Below are 22552 nucleotides of genomic sequence, written 5' to 3'. Positions count from 1 at the left end.
TCTGAGTGGACCAAGGTAACTGCAAGGAGTATTCAGTGAGCTAATAGTTAGAGTGTTTGGTTAAATGAGTTTTTATGATATTGTGCTCATTTTCACACCTAATAGTCCACCAACATTCAGCCAGTACGAGTTTGCTTTCACACTGCACTTTAGTGAAACAAACCCAACCTTTTGAATTATGTATTACCCCTCCTCGCCTGAGGCGGCGCTGCATCCAGAGATACTAATGGAGAAGACAAGACAATCCATGAACAAGAAAACTTGCTCATCTATTGGTAACTTCTGTTTTCGCCAAATATGAGCAATACATGGAGCTGCATCAAATGCTATAGGTCTTGGTTTTTTTTATTTTGTTTTATGCAAACGTACAACAAGGGGTTCAGCCATTTCTCCCCGCTATCGTTCTACACGCACGTATGTGTTGGTTGCCCTGCGTTGCAGTCCGCTTCCTGCATTTGGTTCACTTGATGCGAACCGAGACCTACGTTTGTAGAGTTCGCTTCTTCCCCAAATGAAAGCAGACTTTCCGAACAAGGGTTCAATTAAGAAGGGCTGGTGTGAATGCACCCTATGTCTCCTTCTGGTGAGTGGTTAAATAAGACTTCTTTTAAATAAATATTTTGTTACCAAGCGTGTTTTAAGTCTCCCTGCATGAGCATGTGTTGACATGACTTACCCTGCATTCAAACAGCAAACACCTGCCAGCGGAGTCGCGCACAGCCTTCCGATCACCCTCTACCAACAGCTCTCTCCCACCGAACAGGCAGACAGCTGGAAGAGGACACAGAACCATCATCAATACACAAAACTAAACACATGTGCACACATAAATGCACATTGCTCCCTTGAAAGTTCTATTTCTTCGGCGGCATCATATCCAATATAATACTGTGTGTCTGAGGCGTATCTATAATGCATTACCTCTAAATAAATGATCGTGAGTGTGTCTTAAGTGTGTGTATTGCTCCAAGATCCATAGAATGTTTCAATCTCCCTGGTTAAGCAAATTAATATTGTACTATTTAGCTAAAAAAGTGGATGAATTATTCATTATTCAGTCCCCAAACGTGTCAAAAAGCAATGGCGAATTTCTGAACTTATTAAAATGAACAAATATTCTAAAAATGAAACAATGGAAATCAAGCAAATAAGTTACCCACAGTTCATATTTATCTTGCAGTATTTTCTACATTAATGAACTGACTCATAATAACAAAAGTCATTACATGGCTTATGAAGCGTCATTATGCACAGAAAATGTGCTAATTTACTTGTTGACTTAAACCCAGTTGAACAAAGCTACTGATGGAGCAATGAAATAATGAACACGCTGTGAGCGAAAGCGGAGCAGGAATGATGACGGCTCGGGGAAGAATTTGCGATTGTTTGGACGCTGGTTTAAATATGATTGGCTTATTGTTCTGTACAAAATCCTTATTGCAATAAAGATAATTCCTATCCACAGCTCGGTTGTCATGTCTGATTGAGACACTCACCACCCCAAGTTTAAGCAAAAAAATTTTTCAAAATAAAATACCAAATACCCAAGTAATAAATGTATCAAAATAAAAATACCGTATCAGAAATGCTGTATCCCATCCCTGACTGTGTGGACAGTGTCAGAACAGTGAGGCGAGCAGAGGGTGCGTTTGATGAGCAGCCGGGGTCAGACAGATTCAGACTGATATGGGTTAGAGAAATGATTGACACTGCAGGTTGGGCCCTATTACAAAGCAGGACATCATGAAAGTGAAGGACTTCTGAAACAGTCATTTGACGTTCTACTTGACAGACCATCAGTGGGGGGGGGGACAGACTAAGAACTCGTCCCTGCAAGGCCTTGTGCTGTGAGATAAGGCTTTTAGAGAGCCAGTCGTGTCTTTGTAGCGGGGAAACTTGCTGCTCTCTTCTCTCCAGCACTCGAGCGTGCATAATTAGCGGCGTGTGTTTGTCTACCTCACAGAGATAAGTTTGCACATGGGTGTTGAGTTTAAGGGGCTTACCTGCTATGTGTTTATATTTGTGTAACGCGGCAGCAGATCCCCGAGTCGTAAATTAAACCGCTGCGTTGCAGCCATGACTCTTGGGTCAGCAGAAATTATGCCAACACAAGCTGATTAGAATCCAAGACTAATGGTTTATGACTGATAACAAGTTAAAACATGTCTATTATTCGCTTTGCAAGGGAAGCAGGGCCATCAGCAGCAGAGTGTGTGTGGGAGTGTGTGCTGAGAATATACTCGAGTGAAGTCAGCTTCCACAAGAGATGGAGATAACTGCGCAAAGAAATACTAAACACACACGCGGTACAGTATAGTGTGGTATAGCATATTATAAGATCGAGGGCCCCACAGGGAGGCAGTGGTGGGCATTGTTGCATCACAGGCCCTTGGTCGAATCCCGGTTTGACCTTCCTGTGTGGAGTTTGCATGTTGTCCCAGTGTGCGTGTGGGTTCTACCTCCCACTGTGATTAGGTTCATTCTAAACTGACTCTAGGTGTGAATGTGGGAGTGAATTGTTGATCATCTCTGTATGTTTGCCCTGTGATGGACAGGCAACCTGCTCAGGGCGTACCCCGACTTTCGCCCTGTGAGCCCTCGCCTTTCACTCTTTGTCAGAGGATAAAGCAGTAGCAAAGGAGTGAGTGAGTGAGTGAGAGTCATTATTGTATATTCTGATACATTTACAGTCTGCTTATAAAATTTTATTAAATGATACAGTATATAAGAACATCCACTGTTATTATTATTATCATTATTATTATTATTATCATATTATTATAATAATAATAATACAATATAGTAGTAGTATTAGTTGTCGTCATAATAACCCTGCTTATTGCACTTGCTAGATTTCATATTTAACACCGACAGAAAACACTTTCTGAATTTTAACAGCACAAAAAACCCCATCATATCTCATTTGCGTTTATATCAGAGCAATGTTGGGGTGAGAGAAGCTAATATCCTCTTAAATCCATTTCTATTGAGATGAGAATTGAGAGAATATGAAATGCAGAGGGCTACTGAGGGAAGGCTAATAAGAGTTCACTGCCGAAGATGAACCAACCCTCTGTGTAGATATGTGATGAAAGAGCATAATCTATTCAGCAAGAACATGCCAGTGCTCTGAAGTTTAAAATGGACATTTAAGAAGACTAGACCAGAAGTGATCATCATTTGAGGCATTTAACACTCCTTTCTTCTTTACTTTTCACACACTCGTGTTCACAATTATAGAAACTATTTTCTGTCTCATGCAACAGCCACAGATTTAGTGGCTCCTGTCTGTGTGACTGGTGGCCATCTGTGTTTTGAAGCACACTAGTGAATAATTGATTGATCAATGCAAAAGGGTGGACACATCCCAAGAGGCATGTTAGGAGGTAGCTTAGCAACACAGCAGAGCCCTGGTCAATTGTTAGTGGAGACATCATTTGATGTGTGCTCTAAATGCGGTGCTGGTGGTGGTGGTGGTGGTGGCGGTTTCTGTGCTGTGGTGTTTGGACATGTTTGCGCACAATAGTGTCCATGATTGCATAAGTGTGGAAGCGTGATGAGGTTAAGGGTACTCCACTCACGCTGGCACTCCATGCAGCAGGCGCCCTTCACGTAGGCAGGCGCTGTGGCAGCCGGACACTGAGGGGGAGGGCAGGAGATGGCCTCGCACTGCACCGTGCCATTCTGGTGGAGCGAGAGAAAGACAAGTCGTTTAATATACTGATCGATTCTTACACTAATATCTGTAAGTAAAAGATACGTAAAACAAATCTGCACACATTCATACATACAGAATACTTTATTCATAAAGCACTTTAGAAAGACCAGGCAGGAGTGTAAAGGCGAAGTAGCTCAGAAAGGCAGAGCATTTAAGGATAGCGTTATGTGCTCCTTCTTACGTGCTCCAGTTAAAAGACGCGCAGCTGCATTTTGAACTAGGCCGTAGCTTTGTTACGAGACACCCCCACCCCGCCTAAATATATACTAATACCACTTGTTCAGTTGAAAAGTGGGTAAAGCATGGGCAATTCACCAGTGAATTAAAATCTACAACTACAATTTTCTTTTGATATTTTGAGCATCAAAAGCCTTAAAGGCTTACTGTATTTTATTACATTTTACTGGTACAAACGTTGAACTCTATTCAAATGAATCAATCTCAATCTAAATGTTTGGTGTGATAAAAACATATTGACAAACTTTGAAAGTGAAAAATGGGGGGAAAAAAAACTGACTCATAACCAACAGCAACTCCTACACACGTATCACTTGTGCTATTTCTGTTGCTCTGGCTCTGCCTGTAATTAGCATGGCTTCCATGGATGAAAGCTCTGTGACAGCAACATCTATGAACCTCATCTGCATAATTGATAACATCTTAATGTGTGACCTTTGGGTTTCAAAGGTCATGTCTAATTGGCACACATAAGGTAAGGAACATATCCCGTCTAATTCCTTAATTGCGGCGCAGAAATGGAAACACACCGTTCCTGGCAATGAGCGCGATTTCATAGGATGAGTGGGCAGAACAAATCCCTAATGATAATTATCATCTGTCAAGAGCAATTAGGTGCAGTGCACTGAGAGTTATGTGATTTCCTTTTTTTTTTCTTTTTTTATGCATGTTGGGTAGTGGTGCATGAAGGCAACTCATTGACTGGTTGGAGAACTTCAGTCGTAGAATGGGTTTCATGTTCCAAAGCTAGGTAAACTGACAGGGGGTGAAATCTGTTTGCTGATTAGATACAAGCACCAGATCTCCGTTTGCTTCTAATTTTCTTATTGGCCAATTATTCCAACTTTATGAAAGTGGGCTCCTGAGAGAACCGAGCATAACTAAGCACTGCTGTAATCCTGCATACGGTGAGGGGTTTTAAACACGGTTTCTTGGGTAACTAGGGGCAACGCTCCTACAACGCAAGGACATAATGAAAACACAAGCGGCCGACAATGGGGCGCCTGCACTCTGCACCTTCACCCCTACAGTAACACAGTGTGTGCACCCACACACCCCCACCTTGACGCACTTGATGAACAAGGGAGCAAAACAAAACGGCGAGGCTTACAATGGGAGCAACTGATGTATGTAAATGCAGACAATCCCACTGAGGTGTGCATACAAACACAACGCCAGGGAATGAAAAAAAAACAACAACAACATGTACAACCATCACACGCATTAACATTTAGTGACACATTCACACCTGTAGACACACAATACCATAAACACATGCAGTCTGACAAGCATGTTAATTAAAGATTCATGTTAATGATAAACACACCTAATCATATATTAAACAAATACCCTCTCTTGCTCTTTATTATAACATATACATCATGTACACACACACACACACACACACACACAGTTGAGCATCCCACCGTGCATGTGCAGTTCCTGCAGCCATCTGTCCAGCCCTCGTCCTCCCTGTAGACGACCCCCTTGATACTGCACGTTCTCTCACAATAGCAGCCATCCAGCCCATTCATCTTCTCCTCTGCCCTGGACAGCTGTTCACGTCGCCCCCCCCGGCCCCACCCACAGAAGAGAAACACAAAAGGCAAGAAGGAGATAAGATATGAGCAGACCCTTACTGTGTGTGTGTGTGTGTGTGTGTGTCTACAGCATATTCACGCGGAGAAAGTCGTTCACCGGGAAACACACACGGCCACATAGCTGTAGTGTGTTGTTAATAAGCCACGGACTGCCTGTTGCAGTGAATGTTAACAAAAACAAAAGAATACAGCTATAATGTAGCACACGCCTTAAACGGTAAATACTTTAAGAAAGACGATATCATACTGCGTTACCTTGCTGGATGTTTTGGCCAGGATGTCCTGCAGCTCCATGATTTTCTGCACGAGTCCATGGAAATCATTGCAGGTTGGACAAGCTGAGACGCAAGAGACGGCAAATGGGGAATTAGCACAAGCAAATCTGTATGATATTCTGTGATAATTGTGGAAAATGCACAATCATTTCAAGCAATTGTGGGAGAACTGATGTAAGAAGGATTTAATCTGTAAATCTGAAGTCTGTAATCACAAGTATGTAGATGATATTTTGCGCATACATGTGCGTTGGGTTCTTCTGACGGCCACGGATGATATATTATTTCACAGATAACATCAAACTTGTGCACTGATTGTAATATTCATATAGTAGACACCTTCATTTGTGAAATATGCAAATGAAACATATACTGTATATATATATATATATATATATATATATATATATATATATAGCTGTATTTTGTGAGAAATTGCCTTCTTCCTTCTTCTGAAAGAAAACTGTTTCCTAATTGCCCCGGTTGTTTTAAAACTGTTTAATTCCAGTGAATAAAGCACCTTTCAAGAATATAAATACAAACAAACAAACAGCGCGTTGCAGAATAAGTGCCCAGGCTAATTTAAATTCAATGAGATTTAAATTCAATTAAACACCGAGTGGAAATGCATCTTAAATGTGTTGTGTAGGACGCCTCACTCACTTCTGTTCAGGTCTGGACACTGTGAGATGTAACCCTGTGGCATGACCACGATCTCCACATCCTGCATCACTCCCTGAACACAGAGACACACAGCAAACCCTTTAATGACGGAAAATACCACCTTACAGAAAGGCAGACGGGTAATAAAAATTAGATGAAGCACGTTTATCGGCACTGAGTGGGCAGCACCCAGAGGAGAGGTGGTATCTAAGCTTGCTCGTTGTATTTTTTCCACATTAGATAACCTGGAACCAGAGCGTGCACAGGAAATGTAATCTCAAAACCCAACAACCCTGTTTATGAGGACAATGACTGCAATCATAAAAATGACTCACAGGTGAAACAAAAAGTTATTCTGGGATTGAGAGCAAATGAAATTATAAGAGACAGAGAAGTTGTCTCTCAGATGAATCATCTCCGAACTGGACACAAAGAGAAAAGTTAAGTGCACTAGTGATGTGCAGGTTTCTAAGAGGTAGATGCATTCTCTCGCTCTCACTCTGATGAGCATTAACACAAGAAACATATTCCCAATCGGTGGCCTTTCATCCTGTGCCCAATCCCCAAACCGAGCATACACGTTACACATACACACGACATCCTGTCACCATGGTTACCTGGCCTATTTCATTCCTTTATTTCCCTTACAGAAGTGGAGTGGTGTAAGTTAGGGGGGAAATTGTTTTTTAAATTGTCTTGCCACTTCAATTTGCTGGCCATAAATTTAAAATCCTGTGGAAGTGATGTGCTGATTTTTCATGGTAACAGGCTGAAATGGAAGCGGATAGTCGCTGCGTCTATCAAAACCCCCCGAAATGAAACCATAAAACTACTGCAGCCGCCACGTGTGCATCTAGAATATACTTTAGCTCCACTGTAATTATGACTGTGCTCCATGTGATTGGATCGTCAGTAATGTCATGAATTTCAGAGTGAAATGGAATACGACGGGGTCAGAAAGGTCCAGTGTGTAAGATAAAGGGGAAATATTTGAATTTGGCAGGAATTGAAAATAAAATAATTATACTTGATTTTTACAAAAGAATGAGCCTTTTATCAAATGTATCTATTATTTATGTATAACATGCAGCAGCACTGCCATCCCATTATATTATATATAGACTTATATAGGGGTTTATAAATATGGGTGGCATATGGGTGGTATATATATATATATATATATATATATATATATATATATATATATATATATATATATATATATATATATATATATATATATATATATATATATATGATTATAGAATAGCTCATCAAACAAAGAAAATGAATGAAAAATACTGACACTTATCTTTCAATATAAATCTATACCAGGTCATAACTGGACATTTGACATAAGAATACAGGCTGTCAATTTTTAAAAAAGTTGATTTAATTGAGTCTGTGTTGTAATGCTGCATTATCTAAACAACCATTTGCCAGACTTTGCTTTGCACCTTCTGGTGAGTGGGGGGAAAAAAAAGAAAGAAAGACTCTTTGAATTTTCAAAGCAGATCTTTTGGTGTCGAGGACGCTGTGTCTCTGCTACATGCATGCAGTATCAAGTGGGATGTGGACGGTCGTCCCATCTGTCCAGGAAATGCCAATTTGGTAAACACGGCGAGCAGCAGAGTTGAGACTGGATCACATTGTCGCAGTTATATTCATTTTCTAAAAGAAGAATGTAAAAAAAAAATAAAAAAATATCCGGGGGAATGAAATCTGATGACGAAATAAAATCTGGGTTGCACGTGTTCAAACAGCTGCTGTTGAATTTGGGATTACCTGGATTCCAAGTGAAATGTTTCCTTTGCTGCTTCTAATTTCAGATGTACAACTGTTCCTCCGTTAATATCCAAATCAACTACGGATAACATCAAAAAAACAAGCTTTACTAACAAAAATGATGTCGCTGGATCTTACAACGTGTGGAGATTATAAAGAATATATTCATCCGTCATACGTATACAGTATATGTGTTCCTTTTGTGATGAAATTCTTTACTACAGCTGCTACGGCAGCTCAACCTGACACCCACGTACACGCACAGCCTGAGTGTTTCTGTGCGAGTGAGTGCATGTGAATTAATGAAGCGACGTGTTTTGAAAAGGAAGACGTGCCAGGCAAGCAACTAATCACGGCCTCACAGTGGCGGGGAAAAAGATGCCGCTACGTGACAAGATTAGTCGGTGACCTCGGAGGCTTCTTTCATCTACCAATTAACATGGAGGAAATTCACGCACGCACACACACACACACACACACACACACACACACACACACACACAGGTGTACGCATTGACAGGCCATCAAACACACAGCCTGACACTGACTGATTAAAATTGTTGTAGTGACATTTTAGCCCCAACAAGTCTCCCCAAAGTAGGAATATTTGAAGTATGGACCTACTTTTAGAGAGGTTACAGTACATTTCTCTGTCTTATAAACAATGCTATAGACTGTGCTTAATGAAAGTAGTCCAGAGGCTATTCAATGACATCTTCCACATCAGTGCTGTGGGACTTGCAGAGATAATTGCACTGGGCTTAGCTGCAGACTAAGGGAAAAGGGAACAACAGTGATAAAAAAAAAATAAAAAATAAAAAAAAAAAGTCAGTCCCTAGGAAACGCAGAACCCTCAATTTAAAACTGCAAGCCTTGAGAAATGCATACAATTAATTCCAAGCATTCAGATAAATAAAACCAAACTAGCCAAACAAAGAGGTAGAAGAGTATAAAGACAGGGATGAATTGACTGAAGAATAATTCAGAACTAAAGGTAGACCAATTGGCCAATTAAATAAATCAGTTGATTATTACTTATACAAGTTGTGCTCAGAAACTTGATTCGTGCTCCTAAGTGACTAAAACTTTATATTTTCATCGAAAGGTTCATTTGACAGCTGTGTTTTTGATTAACATTTTGTTTGTACATATTTATTCAAATAGACGTACACTGCAGAGCAACAAACAGAGACTTAAAAATGCTGACTGTATTTTGTATTTTTTTGTAATTTTTCACATCATTTGTAATGATTTAACTATTACATTTGTAAAAGAAAAAAGAAAAAAAAAATAGGCCAAAAACAATTGGTATCATCATGTATCGCCAAACAGCGGCATTAACATCTGCCATAAACCATGCTGGTCAACCTCTAATCAGGATGTGTGTCGATGTTTATGTTGTGATGACAGTTTGTTTGGCAGTGCTGACCTTAAAGAAGCCGTGGGCAGCATTTCTCTGTCCAAGCCAGAAGGAAGCGTCCTCAGGTATGTCCATATACGGGGCTTCCACCACCCTCTCATAAATCCTGCAAAAGCATACACACACACAGATGTCATACAAGCATGTTCTTAGTTCTGTCCATGTTTTGAGCGACTTTTTTCAGTCTCTCAGTACAGAGGAACCGTATATCCCCTCACACACTGCAGGCCTTGCCCTGTTTAATCCCTCTGTTAACTCTGTCCCCGAGGAGGCTCTAGATAACCACATGCTTTCTGCGATACACATGGTGTTAGCGTCTGCTTCTTTTATTGTGCCAAGGAAGATCCGTGCACATAAACAGTAACACCCATTCCGTACCAGCAGATGCATGTACAATGCTCAAGGTGCATTTGACCCAATGCCGCCGCAAGCAGAGAGCGCAGTCTGCAGTGTAGCCTCATATATTTAACTGCTACATAAGAACCATGCCCTCAATTACACGGAGTAATTACTACATTTTGACTTTCGGCTTTATCATTCACTTTCCCTTCTGTCTCTTTCTGCCTAAATGTTGTGAAATGATTTTCCCAAACCCTGATAGAAATGTACATTTAGCAGGCAGCCTCATTAAAATGCACCCCCTTGTTCAAGGCAGAAATGAGGCACCTTCGTCTGAGTAAAGGGAAGAGCAGGCATGGTAGGATGTGTTGCTCTGACACACCTTAGTGAGTAAATGTAACTGATTTAATCACAATATTGCCAAATAAACTGTTTTTAATGTGGTTCTGTCATATTGTGGGTGGCTGACTTCAGTCAGGTGAATTTCATTGGTTCATTCTTAATAATAATAATAATAATAATAATAATAAATTTGAATCTCCAACATTGCAACACATAGTCCACCAATTCTTCATTGCCCTGCTATGACATCGTGATTGTCTTATTTTGGGTGAACACTGATAACCTACATGTCTTATTGAACCGTTTAACCATTGTATTCAGGCACTAGTGTCCCCAGTTTAGGTCATGTTGGATAAAAGTGTCTACCAAAGGCGTTAATGCAAATGTCTCGAACAGTTTAAAAGCAAAATGGGAGTTATTAAACCAATCTTTTTTTCTCTTCGCACCAACCAGAGAGTCAGATGTGTTATACTGGTAGAACCTAATGTAGCTCCAGGCCTCAAGCCTCCATGGGGAGCAGAGAGTGGTTTTCAAACATCTACATCAGCTCCAGAAGAAAGGAAATAACTTGAAGAAAATCTGATATTTAACATATTGCCCTCAAGAGTCACAAAATACTGTAGAAATGTCTCAGTCTTTTACAAACTACTAAACATTACTCCTAAGCACCAGGACAATAAGTTTGATGAGTTTGTCATAGCAGTTCTCCGCTTCTTACCTGTTGCAGTCGACATGGAGTATGACATGAGAGGCACTGACGGCCACAGAGACCTTGTGCCACTGGTCATCAGCCAGGCTGTAAGGGAACACCTCAGTGTGGGCCAGCTGGCCTTTGGTTCGGTAGTGAAGACGCACCTCACTGCGCTGACCACTGCTCTCCAGCTCCAGGAGCCTGCAGCATAAAAGTAGCAGCACTGGCGTTAACAGCCACACAATGACAGCCTCTGAGAATTGGCATTCCCTGCTTTCTACAGCAATGTGTGTCGTGTCAATACTGAGGCGAAATCCCAAACTATGTTCACACGGAAACCTGCGTGCGTCATTAAAGTGTCCGAACCCAGAGCTCCTCTGAGCAGCACACTGAGAGACGGCACATCACTCATCTCCAAGCAGCACACTCAAATCTGTCAAGCTTTGCTACGACGTTTAGGATTTAATCACATCAGTAGTCAAGCATAATGGCACTATGTGGCTGTTAGGTGCAAAATCAGCAACACTGTATAATGGCCCACATGTTGAGGTTCAACTCTTTACATTGGAGTATTAGTATTCAACGTGAATCCTCTTCTCCGCACCACTGAGATTCACCCAGCATGGTTAGACTAATGGAAGGAGCTGCCTATGCGGCTTCAAAGACTTATTTAAACTCCAGTCGTTTTCTGGGGAAAGGAAAATTAAAAGAAGAATGCGCCACACATGCATGCCAGTGCCACAAGGGCATTTATGATTTATCTGCAGATGACAACTAATAGGCTGACTCTCTCTCCCTGCGACACGTCCTGACATGCAGTGCTGCTTTAGTAGCAGATGAATGGCTGAGAAAGCTAATCAGCGGAGAGAGTTGAGGTCATTGACATTCCCGTCAGGTCTCTTCTCAGGCCTGACGTTATTGTACAAACTGTTCAATCACTGCATTGTGTGGAATTCAGATTTCTGTTCTGATCACCCGAGGGTTGAGCTGCGGCAAAATAATGCAGAATAATGGAGAACATTATTGTGCTAACTGCAGCTAGCGTGTCATTAGTTTTTGATTCATGATTACAGACTCAACGTTTACATCGTCGATGGACTGTGAATAATACGCCGCTATTGCTTTGTTTACTCGACTGGTGTGAACGTTTCAATGTTCATCAAACAGAAATATCCAAGTTTTAATCAACATATTACAAACTGCTGAAAGGACAAAGCGGAGGAAGATCCTAAATCTAAAGAACAATTAGTATTCCTCACGCAGAATAGTGAGGTGACACATTTAGACAAACGTACCTTTTTGAATTATGTATAAATGCTCATACCTGTGTTCAGAATGATGGATGGAGAGGATGACCCCGGAGTTGAGGCGCTCTTGTTTGAGGGTCACCAGAACAGTGAACTCGTTCTTGCCTCTCAGCTTTTGCACCATTTGCTGCGAGACCTCAACGGGAGCCTTTACTTCCCTGGAGGAGCCTAAACGGAGACAGAAATACCAGATGTAATTCACACCACCGCAAGCCACTACATCGCCTTTGACTGTAAACATTATGAAAATAAAAATAATAATGTGTCAGTAACCCTCATTTTCCTGCTTTTTTTATATACATATATTTTCACTGCGTCCACACACATATGGCATGATATTTGCCCAAGGTATGTATTTCTTGTGAAATTTAAAAATGTCGGCTCCTAAGTACACATCGTCTGTAATGCAATGTTTATAATAAATAGTTACATTCTTCTAATTTGGTACCTATAACATCAAGCCATTTGAAAGCCATTATACCATTCATTCCCCTGTCATTAGAGCACAGACTCATGCACTCTGTGTTATTATGCTTTCATTCGGAGGTACTGTCCATAATTCATATTTTGACCCATTTTCCTCAGTTTGACATCTATGTAAATTTCCCTCTAATCCAGCAGGTGGGGGGGTTGTATAATAAATGGCTCGTGAAGGCCTATTCAGAAAATACTGAAAATGAATAACTTTTTTTTTTCTTGACTGACGTTGGTTGAAAAAAATAAAAAACATAATCTAAGATGAAATATTCTAAATAATAAGGTGCTGTTTACTTGCTGGTGATCTGTATGGGATACTTTTGGCACTTGCTTAGAGTGAGTAAGTGACACAACACAACAAATAGTAAAGCAAATCAATGTTGTTTGTGACATATCCAAGTGCAATACTGCATATTTTGTTTCATTTTTAATTAGAAAAACTGGAATCTGAATGGCTAAAATTTGAAATATGATAATGATTTTTTTAGATGATTAAAAAAATGCAGCCACTGAATATATGACATTTAATAGTGTATGTTTTTGCAGTTTCAGGTAAAGTATGTTGCATAATCTTTCAGGTCATCGTAATGTTTTATTTTACATTACAGAATTGTAGTTATTTATTATTATTAAAATAAATATATATAATAATATATATATGTATATATGCAAACTGAAAAAAAACAGTTAAATCCTTCATGTGGACACATAAAAATATTCATTAACTCAATTCTACATTTCTCTCAGCCATGATAATTGCCATAATTGTAGTGAATGAATATGAGTGGCACTTATTACTTTAAACTGACAGATGAAATGAAATGCACGGCTGACATTTTAAGAATACAAGTCACTGAACAGGAAAATATGCTGCTGTACGAAACCTCGCAGCATTTGTTTGTTGGGATTTCACAGGCAATCTGCTGTAAATATTTGATGTATTAACTCAATGTAAAATCACAAAATAACTAAATGAAAAATCAACTCTAAACCCACAAAACACTGACAAAGTATTGAGAAATTGTCCAGACACGAAGCAACAGCTTAAGTGCGGTTGAAGTTGACATAAGGTCACCAACAAAACTTGAAGGCATCCACTTCCTCCGTAGAAAAAAAACAAAACAAAAAACAAAAATGAGATCAGTGTTCCAAACACTTTGTTCTTGGCTCTGTGCAGAGCTCGAGATATGAATCTGAGAATTTGGGCTGAAGGAGTGTGAGGCTAATGGAGCTGGTGCGGATGCAGTGGAGGTGGAGGAAGGGGGTGGCGTTCTCTGTGTAGTTAGCTCTCAAGCTCCTGTTCTTACCAGTGTGCCCCCTTCCTCCTCTCCGACTCTAACACAGACGTCCATGCTACTTTAATGGAAGCATCAATAAATGATGACGTTTCTCAGAAGCAATCACATCAAAGACTTCACTTCCAGCTTTTGGATGCATGCAAGATGCCCTGGCACACTTAAGCGCTCCAGGAAGCTAACGTGGCAGCGTCTCCTCAGTGTATTAACATTATTTCCAGCTTGTGGTAGAAGCCAATTACACAATGCTACATGTAACAGCGAGAAAAAGAGACTAGCTCATCGCTTATATACAAGTACAATGACGTCATGCTAAGCAGGAACATGTGCTTGTATTTCTCTTGCCGCGAGCAGACACCAAGCTTTTTTTCTGGTGCCGGCTTTAAAGCTCACCGGGGACACATTTGGATTAATTTCTGTCTAAACAAAAATGCTCAATGGATTACTTCCTCCGCTGAAGAGACGCACGGAGCATGTTGTCATGCATTTTGCATTGCCAGTGGAGTATCATTGCAGCGTCATTGGATGAGGTGAGACAGATGGTCCAATGACTGCAACAGGAGTTGTGCCATGCATTAATCAGCCGCCATCAACAGATCCTACATAACAACCAAATCCAAATAACCACTGTTGACAAGACAGGCAAAGACCAAATCAAGCCGACCGGGGTCTAAAATATCTACAGCAATGTCCGCGGGTTTCTTCGCAGTACTGTGTGTTCAACAGGGAGTGCACTGACATTTCAATCATGGACAAAATGAGCGCAGTGGGAGCAGGTGTCAGGGCGTGGTCCACACTGAGAAACAGTTGATGAAGCAGGGGGATGGTGGAGACAGAAGACCCGCCACCGCTAGGCTGCTCCACGGCTTGGCAGCCATGGGCGTTTGATGTATGAGTGGATGACTCTCATCACCAGACTTAACACTTTGAGGTGAAGGGGCTCCTTCGAATGGGACTGTGGGGGGTTGGAGGGGAGGGCGGAGGATTGTGTGTAGAGTACGTAAACTGTTATGATCTCAACATTCATAACAGGACCACCAACAATGATGGAGACAGCTTTAGTAGCAGTAACATCTACATAGTCCTGCATCAGACACGAGAGAGCAGCACTCAAGTCTGTGCTGAGACAGGGGGGGGGGGCAGCTTTCGTCTTTGCCAAATCAGTGTGGCCCTGCAGAGAGCGCCTTTGGTCGATTATCGATTGGCAGGCACCTCGATGGGCCAGCCACCTGCTCCTAAGGACCACTCTGATGTGAGACATTGACACAGAATAGCTTTAAAACGACGATGTGACGATACAGTTGAGAGCAACACATTTTTCAGCACAATAACACGTATTTTGTCATCTTTCCGAGTCCTTTTCTGGAAAACAAAGGTTCCCGAACATGAAAGGTGTGTTTTGAGACATAATGAGTTTTACCAGCAGACTCAACAACTCAACCAGGATCAACAACATCCTTAGGAAGTGACGCTTTGAGCTAATCTTATCTTCTGGGTACATTGTGTTTTAATGGCCACAATTTCCATCCCCTAGCTTCACTTCTAATCCAACACTGTCTAATATAATCTGATTTTGTCTGACCCTTAAGACACACAGCTGCTCAGTTCCCCCCACACTTTCTTCACGGCATTCTCACCTAAGTATATTGACAGTGCCGCACCGGTCACCTGCACACACATTAAGCATTTAGAGCAGGTGCCCTGCAGCAAAGCTTGAGCACCGAGCTAAACCCAGCTTTGACTAAATCCCTTTCTCACACCACTTACACTTGTACCTACAATATATTTAGAGAACGTGACCTTTTTGTTCTAGTTTATTTTATATTTTCCTATGAGCTGCATGTTCAGCATGTAATTAATGTTACCCCAGAAGAAAATGTGCTATTAAATTAGAGGATGTGAATTTCATTTGTTGGTCCGTGTAGCTAGAGCAATTTTTTATTCTTTTTTTTGACTCTTCATCAACAGTTTGCAAATAAGTCATAATTTCAGCTATGATCCATTCAGAAGAAAAGGAAGCACGATTATTACAAACCGAGTGAAAGTGAACCTTGTTCTCGACATGTAAAGTTGCAGCATAATATTTGAAACATCACGTTCTATCTGTGGGCCTACGCAGAGAGGAATATGTGTAGGAGGAGGATAGAGCAACACACTGATTCGACATTTTCAGATAGAAACTATCTGTGTCCAGGTTTCCACTCCACAACAGAACCACTATGTGTACACTGACACACCTTAAAACTATATATCTTGTGAGTTTTCGGATCTACAAGCACATGTGTTCCAGTGTAATTCTCTTCACTTCACAAGTACTACTACTACAAGTACTAGAATTACTACAAGTAAGACCGCCGAGTTTAAAATTAAGAGCAAGGACGATGAGGTAAAACCGAAACGTAGTGAGAGACCAGGTTTTGGTCTCCAGGAGGACTACTGGTCCTGACAATGTCAATGTTTATACTAGAAAAAGGACCTTAAGATGTATAAAAAAAACACACACACACACACACACCTTACCACAGACAGGTAGCCTAGCTCCACACAAACACTGAGTCATACAAAGTGATTGGTAGCCGCAGAGAATAAAACATGCATGGGAAACCACAAAGACGAATGCACTCTCGCTCTCACACACACACACACACACACAAACCGACCACCCTAAGATGGTCATTAGAGCTCCTGAATATTCTACCAGGCTCGCTCAATCTGCATTCAGTGCCTCAAGTCCCCCCACCGTGTCTCCACTCTCCTGGAACAAATACTAAACTGAGCCAAGGGCACCTCCAGGACTGCTATGACCAGCAATTTTTCCCCAATTCTCGGATCGCCTCCTCAGTGACCACCTGCCCGTCCTTCACACATTCACAAAGCTAATGACAGCCTTCCAACCACCCGACTGCATAAATGTCCTAGGGGAATAGAAATATCTCTCTTCCCCCAACACAGGATCAGGCTCACCTCAGGAGTCAGTAAGCAAAACAGACTTTGACCACGGGGGAGTTGGGGATAATGCCAGTCAACAGTCTGGAGAAGGTTGGGCAACTTTTGAGCTTAGCAGAAAACGTGATAAACAAAGTATAGCAGAGGCAACGGGGGTGTCGTTATGGTCAAATGTTTTTGTCATTATTGATCAACAATTGATGTGAGAGAGCAGGTCACTTCTGGGTTTCTGAGATGAGAGATTACCTCAGCTCATGGTATGAAATTAGGAATCAATCATGCAGATTTAAGGTTGAATTCGAGATTGAGACTGAATAAATTAGGGTAAATGGCTCCTGTTTGATTTTTACATTTTGTAATTGTTGATGTCCTTCAACTGTTATTGTTCTAAAAACAACTGAAAATGAATCCCATTATTATTATTGTTTGAAAGTGTAAATTCTCTTTTTTTTTTTTTTTTGATTGAATTGATGTTGATATGTCAACAACTGATGACATATGATTCCAGAGAGTTGTTGTAACAATGAGCCTTTACGCTCAGTACTCCCGGGTTAGAGTCGTTTTTAATGCAATACCCTTTTCATTAAGCAGCATGGATGCAGTATGTTACAGCGTGTTTTTTTTATTATTATTATAATTATTATTATTGTTATTAATATATTTTACTTCAGTCACATCAAAGTCAGTGGCAAGTGAACAATGTTTGAGCTCTGCTTGAATGAATACGATGAATGCTGAGGAGTCACAGATGTTCCCGACAGTGGCGACAGACGTAAACGCTGGGGATTGAGCTGATAAAATTACTGCTGAGTCATTTGATTTGGGAATAAATTGCCAATTATGGCTTTTCCCACTGAGGACAAAAGGCAGACTTTACAGCGGGTTACAAAATCTGCACATTTGACACTGTCAGTATTGTTTTTAAATTGCAGAAAGTGAACCTTAACTCTAAGGTAAACAATTTTAGCTCTTAATTTAAGTTGAACTAAAGGGAAAGACTGTCAGTGTTAATCTCCAACTACAACGCTTAAATGACCAACTGAGGTGGTTATGGAGGCGCAATACAAAATCACTAATACTCCTTTCAGTCCCCTTTTCGACATTTTTCAAACAGTAATTTCTTTGGCACATTTTACCCAATTAGCAATTTGTTCATGGAGAGCTGCAACAAATATTTAATGAAGTGATTATTCTTCACCATTGTATGGACCAAACATGTTGTCAATGAAGAAAATAAATAATAATCAAAACATTATTAGATAGGGGAAATAAAAGAACACATACTTGCAGCCTTAATTCATGAACTACTTAATTTTTTTACATGTGACAAGCATATTTCTCTTCTTTGCAATGAAACCAGCTCCTATCAAATGACATATGTGGCAAATACAGCACTAAGCAAGTTTAAAATCAGTCTTGCACTAACGTCTTTAGTCAAAGTTAATACACTTGTCGATTGTTTCATTGGTAAATTCCATTTTTCTAGTAGTAGTTGTTGTTGTTGTTGTTCTGTGGTGTTATCTACAGAATAATACCCTCTGAATTTTCCTAACCTGTACTGCGGCTTCAATCTAGGTTCTATAGCTGAAAGGTGAAGCTGCCATCCCATTCACAGCATTACATCCTGACAGAGTGCAGCCCAGTAATCCAGTGTATGAAAGTTACAAGTCACTGGAAAGTGTGGCTCCTATTCCTGTTCAAACACAAAATAATGCAGAATCATTCACATTCACTCATACACGTAGTTTCCCCCAATCTCACTTCCTCTTCCTTCCCACACTAACACACACACACACGAACAGACTTGCTATATTATAAATGAGTCTCCTCCATCCTGCTACACCTCAGTGTGGCTGCAGTCGGGGGCATAATTGCTGTAACATACAGAGAAACACCTCACTGACAGCGTTCAAACAGTATGAGCCAGAACATGCCTCTGAGACGGACAGGATTCACACACACACACACACACACGCACACACAAAATGCAATTACAGGGGATTCTTGTGCTGCAGCTGAAAGGATGCTCTGAGCAATTGTGTTGTTTGCAGGTAGAATGAGTTTGGTCCATACGCTCGTAGCCAGAGAGAGTGTGGGTGCATGTGCGTTGGGGGAAGGGAGGGAGTGCTTCTGGGTGTGGCCCCCTGTGCTCGTTCTTTACAGATAGCAGATAGCTATCGCAATGTTTCATTATTAAAAAAGTGTGGGGGAGAAGCACTAATGACGTGATGAGTTTGTGATGCCGCGGAGCATCATCACCTGTCACCCGGATATGAGATGATTGTTGCCCGGAGGCTTTTCTCTCTCTTCAGCACGCCTGTCCCTGAGGTCCACCCCTTACAATGCCATGCACTGACAGCTCCCTTCCAAAGCATCAGATGAGGCGCACCGAACAACAGCCAACCCACTGTCTCGCTGTCTTTCTTTCTTCACCCCACACACAAAAACAACATACTTAAGCAGACGGAGCAGACAACGTACATGCCACATCTGCTTTTCCACATGTTTGTATACAGATTCCTACAGTGTGATTTACACTCTCCTCTCTCAGCAGCTACCCCTCATCCTGCCTCCACCCAGAGATAACAGCCATCCCTTCGGGTGGGCAGGGAGGCGGTGCAGGGGACAGCCATGGACATGTTCTGCCTGCTATCTAATGAGCGTTGGAATGTCACTGTGGGCCTGTCTGCTGGTCCCAGGCAGCCGAGCATCCATACATGTGGAGTCTGCACAGTCTATCAAACAGCTGGCAGACAGCTCTGCACCCGATTTCTCTCTCTCTCGCTCTCTCTCTCTCCTCTTCATTCTGTCTCATTTTATTCCTATCTCCCTGCATCTCTACAGTACTGTATATGCCTCTCGCTGTCTATTTCTGATCACACACACACACACACACACACACACACACAAGCAAAGGCCCAGGTCTGCTTTGCTGCTACACCTACTCCCTGCCTCCCCCTCTCCCAACATCATTGGCTTAACATAGACATCCCAAATGAAGGATGGAGGCGAAACACTGCCATAAATAACACCCTGCCTGCTCTGCCTGGGTAACTGAATGTACTTAGCAAAGGTAATGCAGAGGAATAACACAGAGCAATGATGGAAACGTGCCAGGAGCGAAACCATCATGTTTTCCATTTTGTGACGAAAGCTGTGGGAGCTTCTTTCTATAACTGCCTTTGTTGCTCTTATTCTCCCTCCCTCCCTCTCTCTCTCTCTCTCTCTCACCCTCTCATTCTTCTTCAACTATTCCTCCTTGTGGTCTCCTTCCCTCCCTCCCTCTCACTACCTGACTGGATAAAGTACTTCTGAGTGTTGTCTACACAGAGGACATCAAATGGCCTGAATTCACAGAGACACTTTAGTTACTGCTCCATGCTGAAATGCTGCTGTTTCAGTGGCAGTGCAGCAAGATTACAAAGACAGAGGCAGAGAAATGTCGACAAATTAGTGTGGTGCTTCTTCGTTCCGGAACAACACCGTCACTTTGGTTAAAAAAAACATAAATCCGGATCCATTTTGAGATCTTCCTGCTGTCACACCCTGCGTTTGCTACTGATCTAGGAGCCAAAAGCAATTTCCCCTGTTGCTACTATTAGCCGAGTTATGATAAGCGTCTCCATCCCTTTAATTACATTATTAACAGTCTCCTTTGGAGTGTAATAAGTGTCAAACATCAAATGATAATAACGGTGCTTATGAAATTCAAGCGGTGTCTGCAGCTTTTAAAACTTTTTTGCACATAGCCATTTTAACATGCATAGCCGGCCTCTACGATGCCTGTAACCATCTGACTAACTCTTCAACCCATTCATACTTTGGATATAGACACCATTCAAAGTGTTTACACACTTCAGAGGATCATCCATGGGTACATTTGAGCGGGGCCTTCACGCCCCACACTCACATCACTACATCTCCATGAAGAGGGGGTTTGTCCCAGCGTAATCTGATTATGCTCAGTCTCTACGATTCTTTGCATGATTTACCCATCTACCCCCCTCTGCTCAACCCACTTTATGAGGACCATGACACTGCCTATTGTTCAGGCAGGTGGCAGCAGACTGTGGGCCCCTGAGCGCAGTCCCACTAAAGAGGAAACCCAGGAAAATGTCTCTTTCCCATGACAGTTGTACAGCTACATATAACTGTCTTGAGCTGACATTTTGGGAACCATCTCTACATCAGAAGTGAGGGGTCTGTGGATTAACAGGCTGCACCCAAGGAATAAAAAAGTGAAATGTTTGTGTCAGGGACCTGTTTGGTCAGCATCGATCTGTATGTAACATCTTTGTTAAAAGAAAAGAAAGGAGTGTGTGTTACTTTACCTTGGAAGTGGAAAGCTCTAGACTCGCTGTGGAAGCCCTGGACCTGAGTAACTCCATCAAAGCCTTCTCCAAGTGTTAGTTCATCAAACACGCTGATGCGCAGGGCAGGGTCAACCCCGAAACCTACAACTAATTTGCAAACACAACAACATATTTTGTCATTGTTATTTAGCAGACAAGGACACACAAGCAGGGAGAGATGATGGTGTGGTCAGTGCACCTGGCTGTAATTAACCAAACACTTGTCTGGCTGACTTTGAGGCGACAAATTAAACAAAATAATGAATGATATATAGTCTTGTCTTTCATGCTACATGTTGGAAGCGGTTGTTACTGTAAAATCATGACATGGTTTCCTACCTGAGGAGGCGCAAAATATGCTGAGCACCAAAAATATCTGTAATAATCCCATGCTGAATGTGTAAAAAAAAAAAGGAAAAATTAGTCCATGTTTTGTCCGCTTCCGGGAGACAGTGTTGTTGCGAATGATGAGATCACCCTCGCACCGAGAAGATATTACCAATCCCAAATGTGGAGCGGAGGCATCATCACAACTTTAGATGCCCGGCGATGCAACCAAAAGAGGGGGGGGAAAAACGGGCAAATCCGCAGCAGAAAGAGAGAGAGACGAATCTAACAAGCGTGCAAATGATTCCATGTAACGCACGGTCTTGTCCCGCCGGCACCGACCGCAGCACAGGTGGATGAGAGAGGACGATGCACAAAGCGAGCAGGCGCTGCCTCACCAGCTGTGCACAGACGCTCCCACAGCAGAGGAACCGAGAAGTGGAGGAGGAAAGAGACGCAGAGAGGACGAACCTGACCAGGAGTCAGAGAGGAAGAAAGAGGGGCTATATCGCCCCCTAGTGACCACAGACGAGCGATGGATCCGAACATGCTGCTGACTGTAAAAGTCCACACTATTGAGAGGATACAGTGCAAAAAATATACAGACATTTCTTTAGATTAACTACTTACTCTTATAATATATATAAAAAATATATAAAAAATTGTATAAAATATAATTAAAAACACTACACATATATACATATATGTATCTTTATATTTATAAATATATATATGTATATATATATATATATATGTACATATATTTATATATACATT

General features: G+C 41.5%; 1 protein-coding gene across 1 annotated transcript in view; it reads right to left on the bottom strand.

Annotated features, from left to right (window-relative positions):
- The window catches only part of nell2a (neural EGFL like 2a), a 71548-nt gene extending 49337 nt beyond the window's left edge, over nucleotides 1-22211 (bottom strand). The window contains exons 1-10 of the mRNA XM_044036731.1: nucleotides 21788-22211; nucleotides 21428-21556; nucleotides 12396-12546; nucleotides 11099-11272; nucleotides 9709-9805; nucleotides 6495-6567; nucleotides 5812-5894; nucleotides 5383-5511; nucleotides 3582-3684; nucleotides 677-771 (exon numbers count right to left, since the gene is read on the bottom strand). Coding sequence (XP_043892666.1) covers nucleotides 677-771; nucleotides 3582-3684; nucleotides 5383-5511; nucleotides 5812-5894; nucleotides 6495-6567; nucleotides 9709-9805; nucleotides 11099-11272; nucleotides 12396-12546; nucleotides 21428-21556; nucleotides 21788-21839 — 1086 coding nt within the window. The 5' untranslated portion in view covers nucleotides 21840-22211. The remainder of the gene's footprint in view (nucleotides 1-676; nucleotides 772-3581; nucleotides 3685-5382; nucleotides 5512-5811; nucleotides 5895-6494; nucleotides 6568-9708; nucleotides 9806-11098; nucleotides 11273-12395; nucleotides 12547-21427; nucleotides 21557-21787) is intronic.
- Between the last annotated feature and the right edge of the window lie 341 nt (nucleotides 22212-22552).

This window comes from Solea senegalensis, linkage group LG10 (genome assembly GCF_019176455.1).
Source record: "Solea senegalensis isolate Sse05_10M linkage group LG10, IFAPA_SoseM_1, whole genome shotgun sequence".
In the NCBI taxonomy this organism is placed as follows: Eukaryota; Metazoa; Chordata; class Actinopteri; order Pleuronectiformes; family Soleidae; genus Solea; species Solea senegalensis.
The sequence above is the reverse complement of the archived record's forward strand: the minus strand, read 5'-3'. Positions and strand labels throughout refer to the sequence as shown.